The 17,288-nt window shown below is 50.1% G+C and overlaps 1 protein-coding gene across 1 annotated transcript; it reads left to right on the top strand.

Moving 5' to 3' along the window:
• Nucleotides 1-12,762: 12,762 nt before the first annotated feature.
• LOC125943123 (uncharacterized protein K02A2.6-like) lies at nt 12,763-16,619 on the top strand. Its single transcript, XM_049661520.1, is given in 1 exon segment — nt 12,763-16,619. A coding segment is annotated over 1 exon segment (3,693 nt). The 5' UTR covers nt 12,763-12,926.
• The last annotated feature ends 669 nt before the right edge of the window (nt 16,620-17,288 follow it).

The raw sequence follows: 17,288 nt of genomic DNA, 5'->3' as shown, positions 1-17,288 counted from the left end.
TCCAGAGTTCCTCGTTGAGGTATTCGGTCAAGTCCAGGATGTGCTTCGGGCTCAGGTTTCTAATCATGGCATTGGAGATTTTGTCAGCCCCGGAAGCAGTGTTGCGCTGTGAGGCTCGTGCCGCGGCATACACCTCTTCCTCCGTGATCAGAGCGTCCAGTTCTGGTCTTGGTTCCCCTTCGTATTTTAGGAGGCAGGGTCGTATGGGGTCGCTACCCAGGTATCTGGTTTTTAGGGTGTCAATCAGGTCCTGGTCATTCCCGGGGAATTTGTGAGCGATTTCTTGAAGCGTCCGACTGGTTGTCGATTTGGCCTTGTCGGGCTCGATCAGGCAACGCAGGATAGCCCACGTCTTCGCCGTACTCAGGGTACCCTTGAGCGAGGTGCAAAACTGGACCCAATTTTGCTGCGTCAGCTCGGTCGCGTAATCTCTGGTTTCTTCTGTTATATGCGCGATTCGTAGACGGAGTTTCCGGTTTAACCGCTGTCGCTTCCACCGTTTGAGGAGGCCCTCGCGGGCTTCCCACAGGTGTAAGAGCCGACGGTCGACTTCGGGCGTCTCGACCGTGCGCTGGATGGTTTTGGTGGTTTGGATGTGGGCGTCTCGGAGGTGCTGCATCCATTCCGCTATGTCCGTTATACCTCTTTCGGGTGGGGAGTACTGCCTGTACGCCTCCCAGTCCGTGAGCCTAATTTCTCCAATTGTTCTCTTGAGTTTCGGGGTGGACACCAAGATGCTGAGGATGTAGTTATCGCTGCCCAGTGTTTCGCCCAGGTGCGTCCATGAGTATTCCCTTACGTTTTTGCCAAATGACAGGTCCGGAAACGTGTCCCGACTAACACTGTTGCCTACACGGGTTGGTTGGAGGAGGTTGGTTATCAATTCGAGGTCCGTTTGGTCAACCGCATCGATGAGCGACCTCCCCTTCTGCGTGTCTTGTTGGTAGCCCGAAGCCGTGTGTCTAGCGTTCATATCTCCCACCACTACCAGCTGGTTGCAGCCAGCGGCTCTCGCGCTGTCGTGAATGATGTTGCGGAAGTCGTCCTTTTGAGCCCTCGGCGGACTGTACAAATTCAAAATGAAAGTGCTACCTCTACCCCTTTTCTGCTGGAGGACTTCCACTAGCACGTGATTAATGTCATGATGTTGATATTGTTGTCCCATGGCCGTCACCGTTTTGTGAACTAAAACCGCAACCTTTGGTGATCCCACGTGTTTAATTACGTAGTAACCCCGTAGCTTGATGGGCTGGTTCCCGACCTCTTGAAGGCAGATGACGTCGGGGGGTATGGGTGATTTTGGATGAAGAGCTGGAGCGAACTTGCCTTCTTTTTGAAAGAGCGACAATTCCACGGCCAGATCTCGAGGTGTTCGTGGGCGCTGCGTGTGGTGTTAGCCATTGCTGACGTTCAAGCCGCCGCAGTTGTCGGCGTCGCTGACGTCACCCGTATTGTTTATGCGCCTGTACGCCTTGATGCGTGTGTTGTTCTCGTCGTCAACCCGCTTGCGCGAGCCAAACTCAACCTTGCGCATTCTTCTTTCAAGGTCTTCACTGCTTAGTGTGTTCTCCTTGACCTTATTGTTTAATTCGCCCATCTGGTAAAGCATTTGTTGCATCGTAGCATAAATGCTTTCGAGGGTGACTACACTTGACTGGCCTGCTGCTGCCGAGACAGCACCGGGGAGCGAGGAGGGCGTGGTGGTTCTTGAGAGGGGATGAATGGAGATGGCGGGCTGGTAGCCTATCGTTCCGCTTTGCGGCCCTGCCTGTGTGTTGTTGTTTGTTTTGCTTAGCATCGCTTCTAAGCGTTGCATGCGTTGATTTAGGTCGTTAACCTGAGCTTTGAGTTTTTTTATTTTCTTCCCTGATGCGCGTGCATTCTGGGGAGCATTTACTATTGTCACTGGTATTTTGAGCGGAGGAGATACTAGACTGATTCCGGCTCACCTTGTTGTTGGCTTGTTTCTTCTTGCCCGAATGGGTTTTCTGCTTAGACGTGCATGACGAGGTAGAAGGCGGCCGCTGCCCTTGCTTCTCTCCTGGCTTTGGCCACTCCGAGCGGAATCGGGACCTTGACCTGGACTGGGACTGGGATCGGGACCTGGACCGGGACCTTGATCTAGACTGGGCCCGGGACCTCGAACGGCTCGCCGAGGACTCCGAGCTGAACTACCGCAGGTGGCTTCGCCTTGGCCTTCCTCCATCAGTGTCGTCGTCTTCCGTCCACCTTCCGGGCGGAGGATGCTTTTTGGTGGTAGTGTTGTTGTTTTTGTGCCTTTGCTTGCACTCGCGAGACCCCGTGGCATGAGCTTCGCCGCAGACGGCGCACTTGAGCGAGCACTCGTGGTCGTCCGTGGGGTCGTGCGTCCCGCAAGCGAGACATATCTTGATGTTCGGGGTAGGACAAACATCCGATCGGTGTCCCATGCGCTCGCACACGTAGCAGATTTGTTTTGTGGGCTTGAATGGAATGCGGCGCTGCAGTTTTCTTTTTTTCTTTTTCTATATGAATGCTTCCCGTAAATCCGTATACAAGGCGCCGGATGGGGCAGATATGCTTTACTTGTTTGAAGCGGCAAGCAGGTTTCTGTTTCTATGTTTGTATATTTCTGTTTCTACATATGTGTTTCTAGCACATATGTTTCTTCGTCTGCGTTTGGCAAGACCTACTCATGGAAAACTATATGCGCAACAACACACACAAGATACACATGCTGCTTGAAGAACGAGAAAAAGATTTATTCTCCATAGGGAACCGTACAATAACATAGTAGAATGAAAGCCGATGCTGCTGCCGCAATGCACGCGCAATCACCGAGCGGCATTAAAAAAATAACGAAGAAAAAGAAAGGAATTTATTCTTAAGACATAAATACATGTCATATGCAATTATGAACAACATTTGAGCGGTCTGAACGGAAATACTAGTGCGCGAAGTAGTACGAATGACCCTGCCGAGCAGTATTGCCAGCATTATCCAACGGCGCGACTTTGATGAGGCCCAATTCACTTCGATCGCAGCGCCGCCACAATATTTTTCCACGTCGGGCGCCTCACTGCAATGCATGCGTTTCCCCAGCCGCTCGCCCCACTCAACCGTATTCTAGCACACTCTAATTGAGGGGCTTTATCCATTGCACACTAGCGGTAAAACGCGCGCGGTGCTCTGCCGGCGTTAAAACTCAGCTGATGATGATTTGTGGCTGTTCCCTTTGAAGCCGGTGGTTACAGATCGCGGTGTAAGATATAAGGTCGATATTTGGGGACACTTCTCGGCTCGCCTGCGAGACGCGATAGACCAGATGAAGTAGCAACGGCGCACGTCAGTCGGCCCAGTGACGGCAGCGGATACCTATCGGCGGTACGACGCAACTTCCCAGACAGAAAAGTATTTATTGGTGTTATCTCCCGATGGTATAACAACCGGCGCTTAGTGACTGAGTGACGCGCGAAAGTAGGTCACCATGGTGAGGGGAGAGCGTGAGGGAGAGGGCATCACCTTGACGAAGCAAATACGGCGACGCGACGCCGCTTGTAGGCGCTGCTCTCTGGTTGCTTGTAAAGTCCCTATATAAGAAAAGTACCGCCATCCTTTGATAAACGCCGCTTCTCTCTCTCCTGTATCTCCGATTGGACGATGATAGCGCGCGCTTTTCACTTCTTTATATTTTCTTTTATTCCCGCCTCAGAGCCATGTTGAAAGTCCTCTGCGCAGCCGCAGTCGCCGGCGGCGGCGACCGCGCGCGCCCGGCCTGAAAGCTTCAACGTGGACTTTCTAGGTGCGCCACCGTCGACTTGGCTTTCGCAAGCAAAAAGTAAAGAAAAAAGCAAGCGCTTTAGGAGAGGAGGCGGCGGAGGAAAGAGTAGATGGCGGTACTTTTCTTATATAGGGACTTTAGTTGCTTGCGCTATCCGTGCGTTCCTTGTACGCACAAGTTCTCGCCTGCGATTTAACTGAAGTTGCGTCGTCCCGCCAATAGGTATTCGCTGCTTTCAGCGGGCCGGTGGATGCGCGCCGTTGCTACATTATCTGGTCGATCGCGTCTCGCCAGTGACCTCAACTCAAAAGTATATATCTTACACCGTGCTACAGATACTGTAGCCTAGCCGGAGCTGCGGCAAACCGGCCACACCAATTGGCGGCGAGCCGCTGCGGCAGTCACGTGACAGCATGAAAATCTTGCCTCCTCTTTGTAGATGCGAGATGTCGCAGGCTTTTCACTCGTCTGCTGACAGGTCGGCGCTGTGTTTGCGTTCATCGTAGAGTTACTGTATTGACCCTTTTCGCGGAGCAGTTTGTTCTAGAGAACGAGATGGCGCTTACGGATGCGCGCCAAACGTCTCCTCAGCGACCGCGCACGAATACGAAACCATTACCCTTCTATACCTTGCTTCTGTGCGATCAGCTGTCGGAAATGCAACTGAGTTTTCGCTAACGCATTGTGTTCCAATCTTGCTAGACTGAAACATGCGGATTGAAGACGTGTGCAGTAGTTGGCTGCAAAAATAGTGACTGGCATATTAAGGATGTAATGAATATGTGGAGCCAAGTTCGCGGACCCCTGCTGCAACTGTCCTTGCATGTTTCCGGCAGTTCGATATGTACGGCTTTCCTCGAGGATACAAAAATGCACTCATCCGCCAGCGTTGTATCGCTAACCTTCAAAGAAACGGCTTCAGCCCCGGTACGTCGGCAAGAGTGAGTACCACTCGTTAAACAATGATAACGGGAGTAGCGTCGCTTCCTCTCATAGTAGGCTTCGCGCACAGTATCTCCACACATCTACCCCAACCAGTGCGGAAGCTTACGCCACTCTATCACCAACGTGTCACGAATAAGTGAATTGGCGCACACTTGAATACATGCGCACAATATACGCACAATAAGTGAAAGTACTACACCGATAGCGCACGAATGGTCGAAGCTGAATGTTTCGTGACGGTCCACAAGAGTAAGCGATTTACTAGCGATAATAAGCCTTTACTACAAGGTATTACAATCTGCAGAACAGCTACGTTTCAATCCTTGTGCGCAGCAAGAACAAATATAACGGAACTGAGTCCACCCACGAGCGTTTAGGCGGAAGATTATCGAATAGTGACCGTACCGAGGAACCTTACTGAATCAGAAACGTGACAAGCCGCTGCTACAAAATATTTGCCCAGATAAATAACCAAGACCAAAACACCATAATCCTGATTCAATTCATGAGCGGAAAGTTTAGATAGCTTCGAACACATGTTTAGCCCTGCTTTTAGAGCAAACACCATGTAGACTGCTCGCGCCATTTGGACATAGGAGCTCCGAAAGCGCTTTAGCATCTTCTCTGAAACTGCGGCCAAAGCTTCGTGTCGTCCACCCAGTCACTGTCTACGATATCTCACGAAACAGAGGTTTGCAAAGCCGCACCGACGCCATACACATCCATAGTAAACACGGAGCCAACGGAGCAAATTGAGGCAAGGAATGAACGCATCACCAGCAGGCCAAGCACAATTGACATCTGTACTGTTATTATTCTGGCTACTTGCTGCTTTTAAGAATCAATGTCATACGACGCACCGACAGCTCTTTCAGTATCGGGGTGTTGCGTGCCGAACTGTCGCAACCGCACCGAAAATAGTAAGGCATTTTTCGTGGTGCCACAGCGAAATCTGCTATACGCCGCCGACTCCAGTGGCTGCTACCTATATGGGCCATAACAGGCCGACTCCTAAAACACCTAGAACATACGATGTAACTCTCCTTCGCTCCGTATCAATGCCCTCCTTGTAATCATATAGATATTATCGCCTGTATGCGTTTATAGGTGATAATACACTCTGTACGCGTATATAGGACAAGTGTTTGTTTTCGTGCTTTTACCGTTTACCAACCGCTTTCACGTTCGGGTGAAGTGTAAAAATTGCTTTGTTTACGAGCTAAGACTTGAAGTTTATGAAAATAACTACATGGTAACGGTTACAGTTAGTAACGTTGTATTATCAAGTGTTGCCGTTTTGCCGGTCTCGATCACTTCTTATCCTGATAGGGATGGTTGTTGCTTCAATGCTGGTCAGCTGTTGGTTGGCTCTCAAGCATTGCGATTCGTTAGTGTGCTTTTGTTTTTGTTTATTTGACGTCGCTGTGTTGGGAACCAGAAACTGCAATAAAATGCACCTTATTGCCTGGCTCGTTGGCAGTTTACAATAGCGGCGTATCATTAACAAAAATTAGTGGCCATTCTCATTCGCGTTATCAGCTGGAATCTCATCGTGTGTATAAAAATTCTTAGAAACCACCTGCACTGTGACGTTTAACTTATAGCTTTGGAACATGGCTATGGCAGCGCTTCAGCAAATCTGCCATTCGCATGCTCAAGTCAAAACGATATAAAGATTGTAGTGTGTCCAACGAGCAAGAAATAAAAGCGTGTTTTTTTTCTAACCAGGGGACTGCAGAAATGGCACAATTTAGTGTACCCAGAAGAACTTTAGACGTACAGTTCAGGCGCGGATCCAGGGGGGATGTCCGGATGTCCTGACCCCCCCCCCCCCCTCAGATTTCTGTGTCGCCCCCTCGCTGATAGGGGGATTGCCCTGTCACAAAAAAATATGGCCACCAGCATTCTTCAAAATTGTTTTTCGTGAGTGCCAGTGGTATCAGCCATTTAGAAGTAAAGGTAGCTCGCTCACAAGCTTAGTTGTACTCCCTAGGGGTGTGGTGTCGCGAAGTTGCCGTAGTTAATTTTTCTCATGAACACCTTGGACCTCCTGGCGCCGGCCGTGCCTTACTCGTCCCGTCGGTGACGTCGAATAAACGAGGGGACGTCCCTTTTGCCAAGCACGCCGATGTCCGCGCGAGCGCCTTCGCGCCTGATCAACTTAGTTCCACATTGGGGTGTCATCGGTTCCGCGACCAACCTGCTTAATGAAAGAGACCTCGCTGGAGTGTTCATATATAAATAATAACAACTAACAGCTAAACTAAGGACTATACGCCTAGGCAACTTTTTTTTTTAATGTAGCACTCATTGTGATCACAGTTACACGTTGACAACATCTAATAGAAGCATATAGTACCGTTCGTACGCTACAAGTTTTTCATTGTAACTTCGCAGTTTTATTGCCGTACATTAGGCATAGTAGGGTCAAAGCCGCCGGATCCGTTTATCTGAGCGGGCGTTCTCGCGGAGCGGGGCGATGCCGCGAGCAGCGGCTGCGAAGTGGGGGAGCGGGACGTCAGCGGTCAACGCCAGCGCGCGGGCCTAGGATGGCATCGCGTGGTTAGAGAAACAGAAGCAGATGCGCGCCTTGTGTAAAAGGATGACATCGCGTGGGAAACAAAACATGAAGACGCTGGCTCACGCTCTCGGCTACTACGCCACATCGTTCTTCTTGTAGGTGGCGTCGTGAGTCTTCATACGCGGTTGATTTCCTTCAATTATTTCCTTTAGTTAAATCATTTATCATTACAGACTAGCCAGGGCTAGATATCCGGCAGCACATTGCTCATTAAACAAGTGGCAATCAGTGGCTTGGCGGCTAATACAAACCAATACTTTCCCCAACCCCACTGCCTTCAGTCACTATCACCCAGACGTATACACAGACATATGTAAACCTTGTAACAACCGAGCAGATCTTCAACACATAATCTGTGCATGCCCAAAGAAACAATATAACAATAACTGTTGGAAACCACAACAACCCAGTTTAATAATAAGAAATGAGGAGCAATGGGAGACCGTGCTGTTCAGCTTGGACCCGGATGTTCAAGCAAGAGTAGTCCAAATGGCTGAAGACGTCGCCGCGGCTCAGGGGCTGCCGGCCGCCGTCTAAAGGGGGGACGCGGGAGGCTTCTAGTCATTACCCCCTCCTCTAACCACATTTTGGGCAGAATAAAGTTATTTCTCTCTCGCTCTCTCTCTCATACGCGGTGATTCGCATATCGTAAACAACCAGCGTAGTGGTTGCCGCGTTGGAGCGGAGCGTTACGCCCGTATTCAAGAACGTTCTTCAAGTCAACACAACACCTCGACTCAAGAGAGAAGATAGCACCGCCATCCCTCCACAGAAGTGGTCATTGAACTTCATGATCATTCACGGGAATTCTTCAGAATTGTCACGTCTTTATCACTCGAGAGGCGGCGCTGTGCTCAAGAAGGTGGAGTGGAGGAAGAGCTTCGAGTCGAGGGCTGTTTGAGAATAGGGAAGTTAGTCCTCCAAAGCAAACGAAGGTGTCTCAGCCGATCACAAAGAATCTTCTTAAGGAAATCAAGGTGTCCCAACAGAACTCCAAAGACGGACCCGTGCTTACGCATTTATAACGAACCTGCGACAGATCATCCCAAATTTTATTTTAAGAAACAAAATAATAAAGGCTAGATATACCGGGTGTTCAAAATTAAGCTTTATGGCTTTCTTAAAATTAGGCACTGGGAGGCACGTGAAGACCACCTTCGCAAATAAGTTGTGTAGACAGGGGGACACAAAGTGAGATAATTACTGCTGTCAGCAGCCGAATTAACTAAAATTGAATAATTAAGTTTTTATTGACTGCAGTAAGTGTATGTTTGTATTCAAAAGTTAGAGGCAGTCGTGTTTCTACACAGTTTCACTTGGAAGAATTTTTCTAGCATGTCTGTGCTCCGAGATATCCAACTCCAAATTTTAATTGTCGTTCGCATGATTACGCATGCAAGAGAGTGAGGATCGGCGCAAAGCTCCTCCCTGATGTGACGCGGCTGTTGGGTGCGGCGTTTAGTCTGACAACGCGGCGGAGGCATTAGCAAAGATAATAACTGCCCCCCTTCCCCTCACGGCTGGCGAAAAAAAAAATCTAAGAACCCGTAACCGCTGTCGTAACACGCGACAGCGCAGCCTGTAAAGATGGTGGCAGCTGCCATGCCGAGATAATGGCGCGAGCGGAGAAGCCGGAGGGCAGTACGCGTGCGTAATGGTGACTAGACGACCGGGCATGGTCCTTGTCTGGCCTACGCAAATAAAGAGACTGCTGATTTCCAAGTATTGTAAGTTTTATTGAAATCAAGAGCAACAACTGCACCATCAACAGCAGAAACCTTTTTAGCTATGCTAACGAATATTTCATACTGCCGCTTTAAGTTTGGTGTTGTCATGCACAAATCTCATGACAACATTCCACCCATCAAGATGTCAATGCCCTAAAAATGTCCAAAATGCCTCCCTTCCACAGCAACGCAAAGCATAAACCGCTCTCGCGTCGACTCGATAACTCTGCGCAGTACGACAATTGAAATTTGGAGTCGGATATCTCGGAGCACGAACCCGCTAGAATAATTCTTCTGACTGATACTGTGTATAAACACGACTGCCTCTAAGTTTTCAATACAAACATACCCACTTACTGCAGTCGGCAAAAATAATTATTCAATTTTAGTTAATTGGGCTGCTCACAGCGATAATTATCATCTCACTTTGTGCCCCCCCTGGCCAGATAACTTATTTGCACAGGTGGTCTTCGCGTGCCTCCCAGTGCCTAATTTTAAGAAAACCATAAAGCTTAGTTTTGAACAACCTGTATTATCAGGCACAGCCGCCAAGCACATGGCTGTATTGGGTAACGTCCTTTTCCTATAAGCTCGGAGAAACCGATACCAAGCTTCTCTATAGGGCTTCTTCCTCTTTCTGGGGTTTAACGTGCCAAAAGCAGTTCTGATTATGAGGCACGCCGTAGTGGAAGACTCCGGATTAATTTTGACCACCTGGGGTTCTTTAACGTGCACTATAACGCAAGCACACGGGCGTTTTTGCATTTCGCCTCTATCGAAATGTGGCCGCCGCGGCCGGGATTCGATCGCGCGATCTCGTGCTCAGCAGCGCGACGCCTGAGCGGACTGAGCCACCACGGCGGGCTACAGGTGTTGCTCTAGCCGTACAAAAGGCGGGTTTATCGTGAGCAGAAACGGCGAATTTCGGTAAATGATAAAGGCTACTACTATCATCATCATCATCATCATCATCATCATCATCGTCGTCGTCATCATTGACAGAAGCTGACCCCCCCCCCCCCCCCTCAGGAAAAAACCTGGATCCGCCCCTGGTACTGTACAATAATTACGTAATGCATGCAGCCTTAGTCAGCGCGTGTGTCGGCTAGATGAGACCCATAACACATATAAATCTGCCCGTGACATGTAAAACGCGACAAGGAAGCTATACTGGAATAATTAGAATCAACATTGTGGTGCAGCGCAATGCAAAGAATTTATGAGTGCATGCAATATACCTCTCCCTGTTTGCACACAGCGTGACGTCACTGCGGGGGCCCCTCCCCTCTGCCCTGGTTGCCCTGGTTGGCAAAAAACGTTCGTGCGACCTGTTCTCTCTGCAGAAGAGCGCTGCTTGTATATCAACTGCCGCGATGGTAAGTCCGGCATATTGCGATTTTTTGAAGGGAGAGCATTTCCGAACTGTGCTTACGAAGTATAATCGTCCGCGTTTTACCGGTACAACAACGTAGAGTTGTTGCCAAGTGCATGGTTCCCGTAAATCAGCGTGTGGTGATTTCGTAAAAGTGCGCCTCTTCTGTAGATCAAACATCCACAAAAATGTATTACTCCTCGAAAATGAACATTTTATCACAGAGTGTGTGCACATTTTCGCGGTGGCAAAGTGCTACTTCGCTAAATGACTGGTCTTCGAACACAAATTTGCATTGCATTGTCGTGAATGCACTGATTTGCGCCCATTTACACTGTACCAAACGATATACAAGATGAAGTTCGTCTGCAACTACACGGCAGCTCAGTGGAGCCGTACCAAGTAGCAGCGCCTGAATGTAGATGAGGGAGAAATGCAGAAAAACTTATTACTCTGCTTTAGGAGCATGGTAAGATACCCTAGGTGGACAAAATTAATCCGGAGCCTTTAGTTACACTGTCCCGCATAAGCCGCTGTGCAGCTTAGGGATGTTAAACACCATAATTTAATTTTAATGATTAGTCTCGGTCATGTGAATGTACAAAGCAAAATCTTATATAAGTACATAATTCGTTGCGCGCTAACTTCACTGTGTCTGCTGCACACTTTGCTATGTTAAACATCATAATTTAATTTTAATGATTAGTCTCGGTCATGTGAATGTACAAAGCAAAATGTTACATAAGTACATAATTCGTTGCGCGCTAACTTCGCTGTGTCTGCTGCACACTTTGCTGCTCTCAACTTTAAAAGACCCAAGTTTTGCATGTTTATGTGCATCATCACGACATAATGTCCGTACCATGAAGGTGAATGCACCAATCACGAAAAAAAAGAAAGTTCAATTTTACTTAAGACCCGTGACATCTGCGTTAAATCACCGTAATTTCAGTGCTTGCCTTTAGGGCATTCCCCGTGGTTAAATGTATACACGCAGCTTCGGCAGCGGTCAAAACATCGTAGAAGCTCATTCGTAGCCATACCTCTCACTCGATCATTTTTTTTCTGCACACAGCGCGAATGGCCCCGAAATACATGCACTCACTAATTATCGCGTCTCATTCAATCTCACCTGTTCAATAATTACGGTTCCTGAAGTTTTATCGGAGCCTAATCACTACGACTGGTTTTATTACACGCAACACGTGTCCACAGTCTCGCAAGCGAGATACATTGCTTATCGCGTAGTACACCACGCGCGCGCGCACATAATGTGGTCCGTTTCCCTACGCTAAGATGAGCCGATATCGTCGCTGTTGTCGCCGCACACTTTAGCACAACAAATATGGCACACATCCATGGAAAAGCCGTTATTCTTCATTGCACAGTCCGTCGCAGACCACCACCAAGTGGTTCATGTTCGTAAGTAAAAAAGGCCAGTGACGCCACATTTTCATCATGCAGTTTACCACATGCCGATGTTCTCTTACACACATTTAGGCTAATCTGACTAGCAAGAGAATTGTGGAGGTTCACGTAAAAATAAAAAAAGAAATAAAAGAAATAAAAACACGCGTCCACGTGGCGCCCACCTACACCAACTAAAGCGCGACTGCACCAAGCAGAAAGATAAGGCGGCTGTTTTTTTTTGCCAACCAGAGTCACCGCACGTGCGCCGGTGACGTCACGCTGTGACGTCGCCGGCGTCATGCCGGCGTCCTGTGACGTCGCCGGGGGTAAGCCCGCACCGGGGCTTTCCTGTTTTCTTCATGACATGGAAGTAAATTATGTTGAATTTATAGGTTTGTGCTAACCGGTTCGTACAAAGCAAACAGACCTGCTAGTAATCTTTGAGAACATTTATTCAAAGGACTAAATTTTCTTGTTTTATCGCTTTGATGGTAATAGCGGTAAAATTGGCATTCATGAAATCGATAATTGCAGCCCAAATTTGGGCTACGGTACCCACTAGAATTTGCCCTTTACTATCGGGTGCTGGACTTGCGATCGAAATTTGTGCAGCGTTCGCGTAGGCGGAGCGCGTTTGCCTCTTCCCTCCACTTAGGCAGCAAAGTCAGTGTTATGCGGTGGAAAAAGTAATGCCAGCTGCCATATGCTCGGAAAAAGACCTGACTTTTCTTGAAAGGAGGCCCTAATAATAATAATAATAATAATAATAATAATAATAATAATAATAATAATAATAATAATTGTTGTGTACCGATTCTGGACGCTGAGTTCCGCGGATGACGGATTTTTGTCAATCAACCCTGGTGTTGAAGAGCGCCCTCTTCCGCCCCCAAGAGTATATATATATATATATATATATATATATATATATATATTATGCCAGTTGTAATCATGACCCCCTGTTCTGTGTTGTCTCGTGACGGCAATAAAGAGCTATTGCCGATACCGCCTTGAAGCGATGGTGCCGCGCGATAGGACTCACGCAGCAACATAACACTGGCGACGAGGATGGGATCCGAATGAGACCGCCGCAACGGGAAGCTAGCTCCGCCCAGTACGTACTCGTTCACAATGACGGCCGCCACAACGGAGGGGCTCGAGCCTTTCGACATCGCTCACCCTGAAGAGTGGGAGGACTATGCAGAACGTTTCCAGTTCTTCCTCGAGGCGCAGGGCGTTACGGACGCCAGCAAGAAGAGATCGACATTCCTCAGCCGCTGCGGTCCCGCCACCTTTCAATTAGCCAGGGCGCTCGTGGCACCGGCCCAGCTGAAGGATACACCTTTCGAAACAATCCTCGCCGTTCTGCGCGACCACCTAGCGCCGAAACCACCGGAGCTTGCCAGACGATATGAATTCCATCGCCGCGACCAGGCACCAAGTGAGTCTGCCGCCGCCTACCTCGCTGCTCTTCGAACGACGGCACAGCACTGCAACTTCAACGACCTCGACACCGTGCTACGGGACCGATTCGTGTTCGGACTGCAGAACGACACGGTGAAGCGGCGACTACTGGCGAAAAAAGAGGTGTCTTTCACCAGTGCTGTCGAGGAAGCAGTCGCCGCCGAGGCCATTGCCCGGGAAGCCAGCCTACCCTCGTTTCAAACCACGAACACGTCGCGTTTCGAGCCCGTGCACCAAGGGACGACGACTGGCGATGATGGCGAGCAAGACACCGCCGAAGATGTTCTTCGGTTACGTGCGAGCCCCACTGAGCGACGGAACACCGAGAGATTGGGGGGCGGCCCCTGCGCCAGCTGTGGAGGCCCGCACGAACGCCGTCTGTGTCGGTTCCGGGGTGCCCAGTGCAGGGAACGTGGAAAAACCGGGCACATTGCTAAGGTCTGCTGGTCCCGGAGACAGCTTAGCCCACGTCGGAATGCCAGAGACCAAGCCCGGACGCAACAATTCAAGACCACTCCTCGCACAAACATTTCATACTGCGACGACTTGGCAGTTAGTGCTATCAACGAAGTGTCTAAACCCGCCAAGAGGAAGATACATGTGAGTGTAAAAATCGAAGGCACACAGTGTCAGATGGAGGTGGATTCGGGATCAACCTTTTCCATTATCTCCGACGCCACAGCCAGACACATTTTTCCAAAGGGACGTGTCCAAAACCTACAGCCACTTGACGTTATCATGAGGGACTATCAAGCCAACCGTATCGCTGTACGTGGAGTTGGTACCGTCCGAGTGCAGTTCAAAGATTTTGACGGCCCACTGCGCCTGGTCATTGTCAAGGGCGAGCGCCCAAGTCTTCTCGGGCTGGATTGGTTTCCGGCACTCGGTATCAATATCACGGGAGTGCAAATCATCGATCAGCAACCATCCTCACTTGACAACATATTCCGGGACTTTGCCTCTGTGTTCGACGGGACGCTGGGCTGCTACAAGGGACCGCCCGTGCAGTTTGCACTTAACCCTGAGGTTGTGCCTATCCGCCTGAAAGCAAGAAGGGTTCCTTTCACACTGCGACCAAAAATCGACGCCGAACTGGACAAACTGATACAACAAGGAATCCTAGAGCCGGTTGACCACGCTCGTTGGGAAACCCCTATTGTTACACCACTGAAGGCAAATGGGGACGTCCGCATCTGTGCAGACTACAAGTGCACCATCAACAAAGCCTTGCAGCAGCACTCGTATCCGGTACCAGCTGTCAACCACCTGCTGGCATCCCTCTCTGGTGGAACTGTCTTTGCGAAGCTAGACTTGGCACAGGCGTACCAACAGCTCCCAGTGACTGATGAATCTGCAGAGGCACAGACCATTGTGACGCATCGGGGTGCTTTTCGCGTTCGACGATTACAATTCGGTGTCAGCGTCGCACCTGGCATCTTCCAGAGTTTAATGGAGAACCTACTACGCGGACTACCAGGCGTCATTCCATATTTTGATGATGTCCTCATTTCAGGTGCATCACACCAGGAATTGCTTGGTCGCCTTCGAGAGGTCCTTCAGCGGTTCCAAGATGCAGGGCTTAAGGTCAAGGAGGATAAATGCCAGCTAGGAGTGACTCAAGTGGAATTTTTAGGTTTCCGAGTCGATGCTGAGGGAATCCACCCCACACTGGCCAAGACGCAAGCCATCCTTAATGCACCGCGGCCGTTGAACAGAGCTGAGCTACAGGCCTTCCTGGGTCTTCTCAATTTCTATCATGCATTCCTTCCACACAAGGCCACTGTCGCTGAACCCCTGCACCGTTTGTTAGACAAGAAGGTCCCCTAGCTGTGGGGAAACCTACAACAAACTGCGTTCGACAATGTGAAGAAGCTACTGGCATCCAACCAGGTGCTGACACACTTCGACGAGAAGAAGCCGGTAATCCTTACCTGCGATGCGTCCCCGTATGGAATAGGAGCGGTGTTGAGTCACAGAATGCCGGATGACACGGAAGCACCAATCGCTTTTTATTCAAGAACCTTGTCCCCTACGGAGCGGAATTACGCTCAGATCGATAAGGAGACACTCGCTGTGGTTGCCGGAGTAAAGAAGTTCCATGACTACGTATTCGGCCGCCCATTTCAGATCCATACAGACCACAAGCCGCTCCTGGGGCTCTTCACATCAGACCGGCAAACGCCACAGATGCTTTCACCGCGAATGTTGCGTTGGTCCATTTTTCTGAATGGATACCAGCATACTCTCCACTACCGACCAGGAAAACAGTTAGGCCACGCAGATGGTCTCAGTAGACTGCCCCAAGCGGACCAGTGCCAGGATGACCCTTCGCCAGCGGAGGTCGTCATGCTTCTGGACGTACTTCCAGAATCTCCAGTCTATGCAGACGATGTGGCGAAGTACTCCTCCAAGGACGCTATCCTCTCCCGCGTCCTCAACTGGGTGTGGAAGGGGTGGCCAAGATGCGCTCCGAGTTGCGAATTCACACCATTCGTGTCCAGACAACATAAGCTGTCCGCCCACAAGGGATGCTTACTGTGGGGTGACCGTGTGGTGATTCCACAGGAGCTTCGTTTCCGGGTCCTCAAAGCTCTGCATGTCGGACACCCCGGCATCGTCAGAATGAAAGCGCTTGCCCGCAGTTATGTATGGTGGCCCGGCATGGATGCGGCCATTGAGGAATGGGTCCGGCGATGCCTTCCTTGCCAGGAAACACGGCCCGAGATGCCGCGGGCACCTGTGCACCCATGGGAGACGACCCGGACTCCTTGGTCACGCCTGCATATTGATTTCGCTGGTCCATTCCAAGGACAGACCTTCGTGATTGTGGTGGATTCTTATTCCAAATGGCTGGAGGTCATGCCAATGTCGTCAATGACATCGAGTGCTGTAATCACTACCTTACGAAGAATGTTTGCAACTCATGGCCTGCCAGATACCCTCGTTTCAGACAATGGCCCACAATTCACATCCACAGAATTTCGAGGGTTCCTGGATGCAAACCTCATCCGCCAAGTGACATCTGCACCGTTCCATCCATCCACGAACGGGCAGGCTGAAAGGATGGTACGGACCACCAAAGAGGCATTATCTCGGATAATCCGAGGAAGCTGGGTACAGCGCCTGGCAGACTTCACTCTACAGCAGCATGTAACTCCCCACACAGTCACGGGACGCTCCCCGTGCGAGTTACTGATGGGCCGCCGACTGTCTACCATGCTGGACCGGCTGCACCCAGACCGGGCCCCTGACAAGTCCTCCCGGTTGGCAGAAGCTCTGCCTACACCACGCACATTCCAGCCCGACGATCCTGTATTTGTACGCAATTACAGCCAAGCCCACCATGGGTACCTGCTGTGATTTCCAGAGCAACTGCCCGATCTCTTATGAGGTGGTTTTTCCGGACAGCCGTGTGTGTCGCCGGCACGTGGACCAGCATCGTCGTCGGAGCAGCAGTCCCATGAGGTTAGCCGAAAGCGTACCTGAAGGAGGACAGCCTGAGGTCCGGCCTGCGTCAAACCCTTCACCTGTCGGAGTGAGCTGCAGCAAGACACCAGATCCCAGTGAAACCGAGGAGCAACCAAGAGTCATGCTACCATCTGAGGAGCAACCAAGAGTCATGCTACCTTCGGACGACACAGCAGCGGCTCAGCCAGCAACAACAGAGCAAAGTGTAGAATTGCCGGGGCCACGCCGTTCGCAGCGTTCCCGTAAGACACCCCAACATCTTCGGGACTTTGTGCTGGCATTGGCGGACTGTTGAGTCCGAACTAAGGGGGGTAAGTGTTGTGTACCGATTCTGGACGCTGAGTTCCGCGGATGACGGATTTTCGTCAATCAACCCTGGTGTTGAAGAGCGCCCTCTTCCGGCCCCAAGAGTATATATATATATATATATATATATATATATATATATATATATATATGCCAGTTGTAATCATGACCCCCTGTTCTGTGTTGTTTCGTGACGGCAATAAAGAGCTATTGCCGATACCGCCTTGAAGCGATGGTGCCGCGCGATAGGACTCA

The sequence above is a fragment of the Dermacentor silvarum genome, chromosome 1, assembly GCF_013339745.2.
Source record: "Dermacentor silvarum isolate Dsil-2018 chromosome 1, BIME_Dsil_1.4, whole genome shotgun sequence".
Taxonomy (NCBI): Eukaryota; Metazoa; Arthropoda; class Arachnida; order Ixodida; family Ixodidae; genus Dermacentor; species Dermacentor silvarum.
Note: the sequence above shows the minus strand (reverse complement) of the source record. Positions and strands in the feature narration are given on the sequence as shown.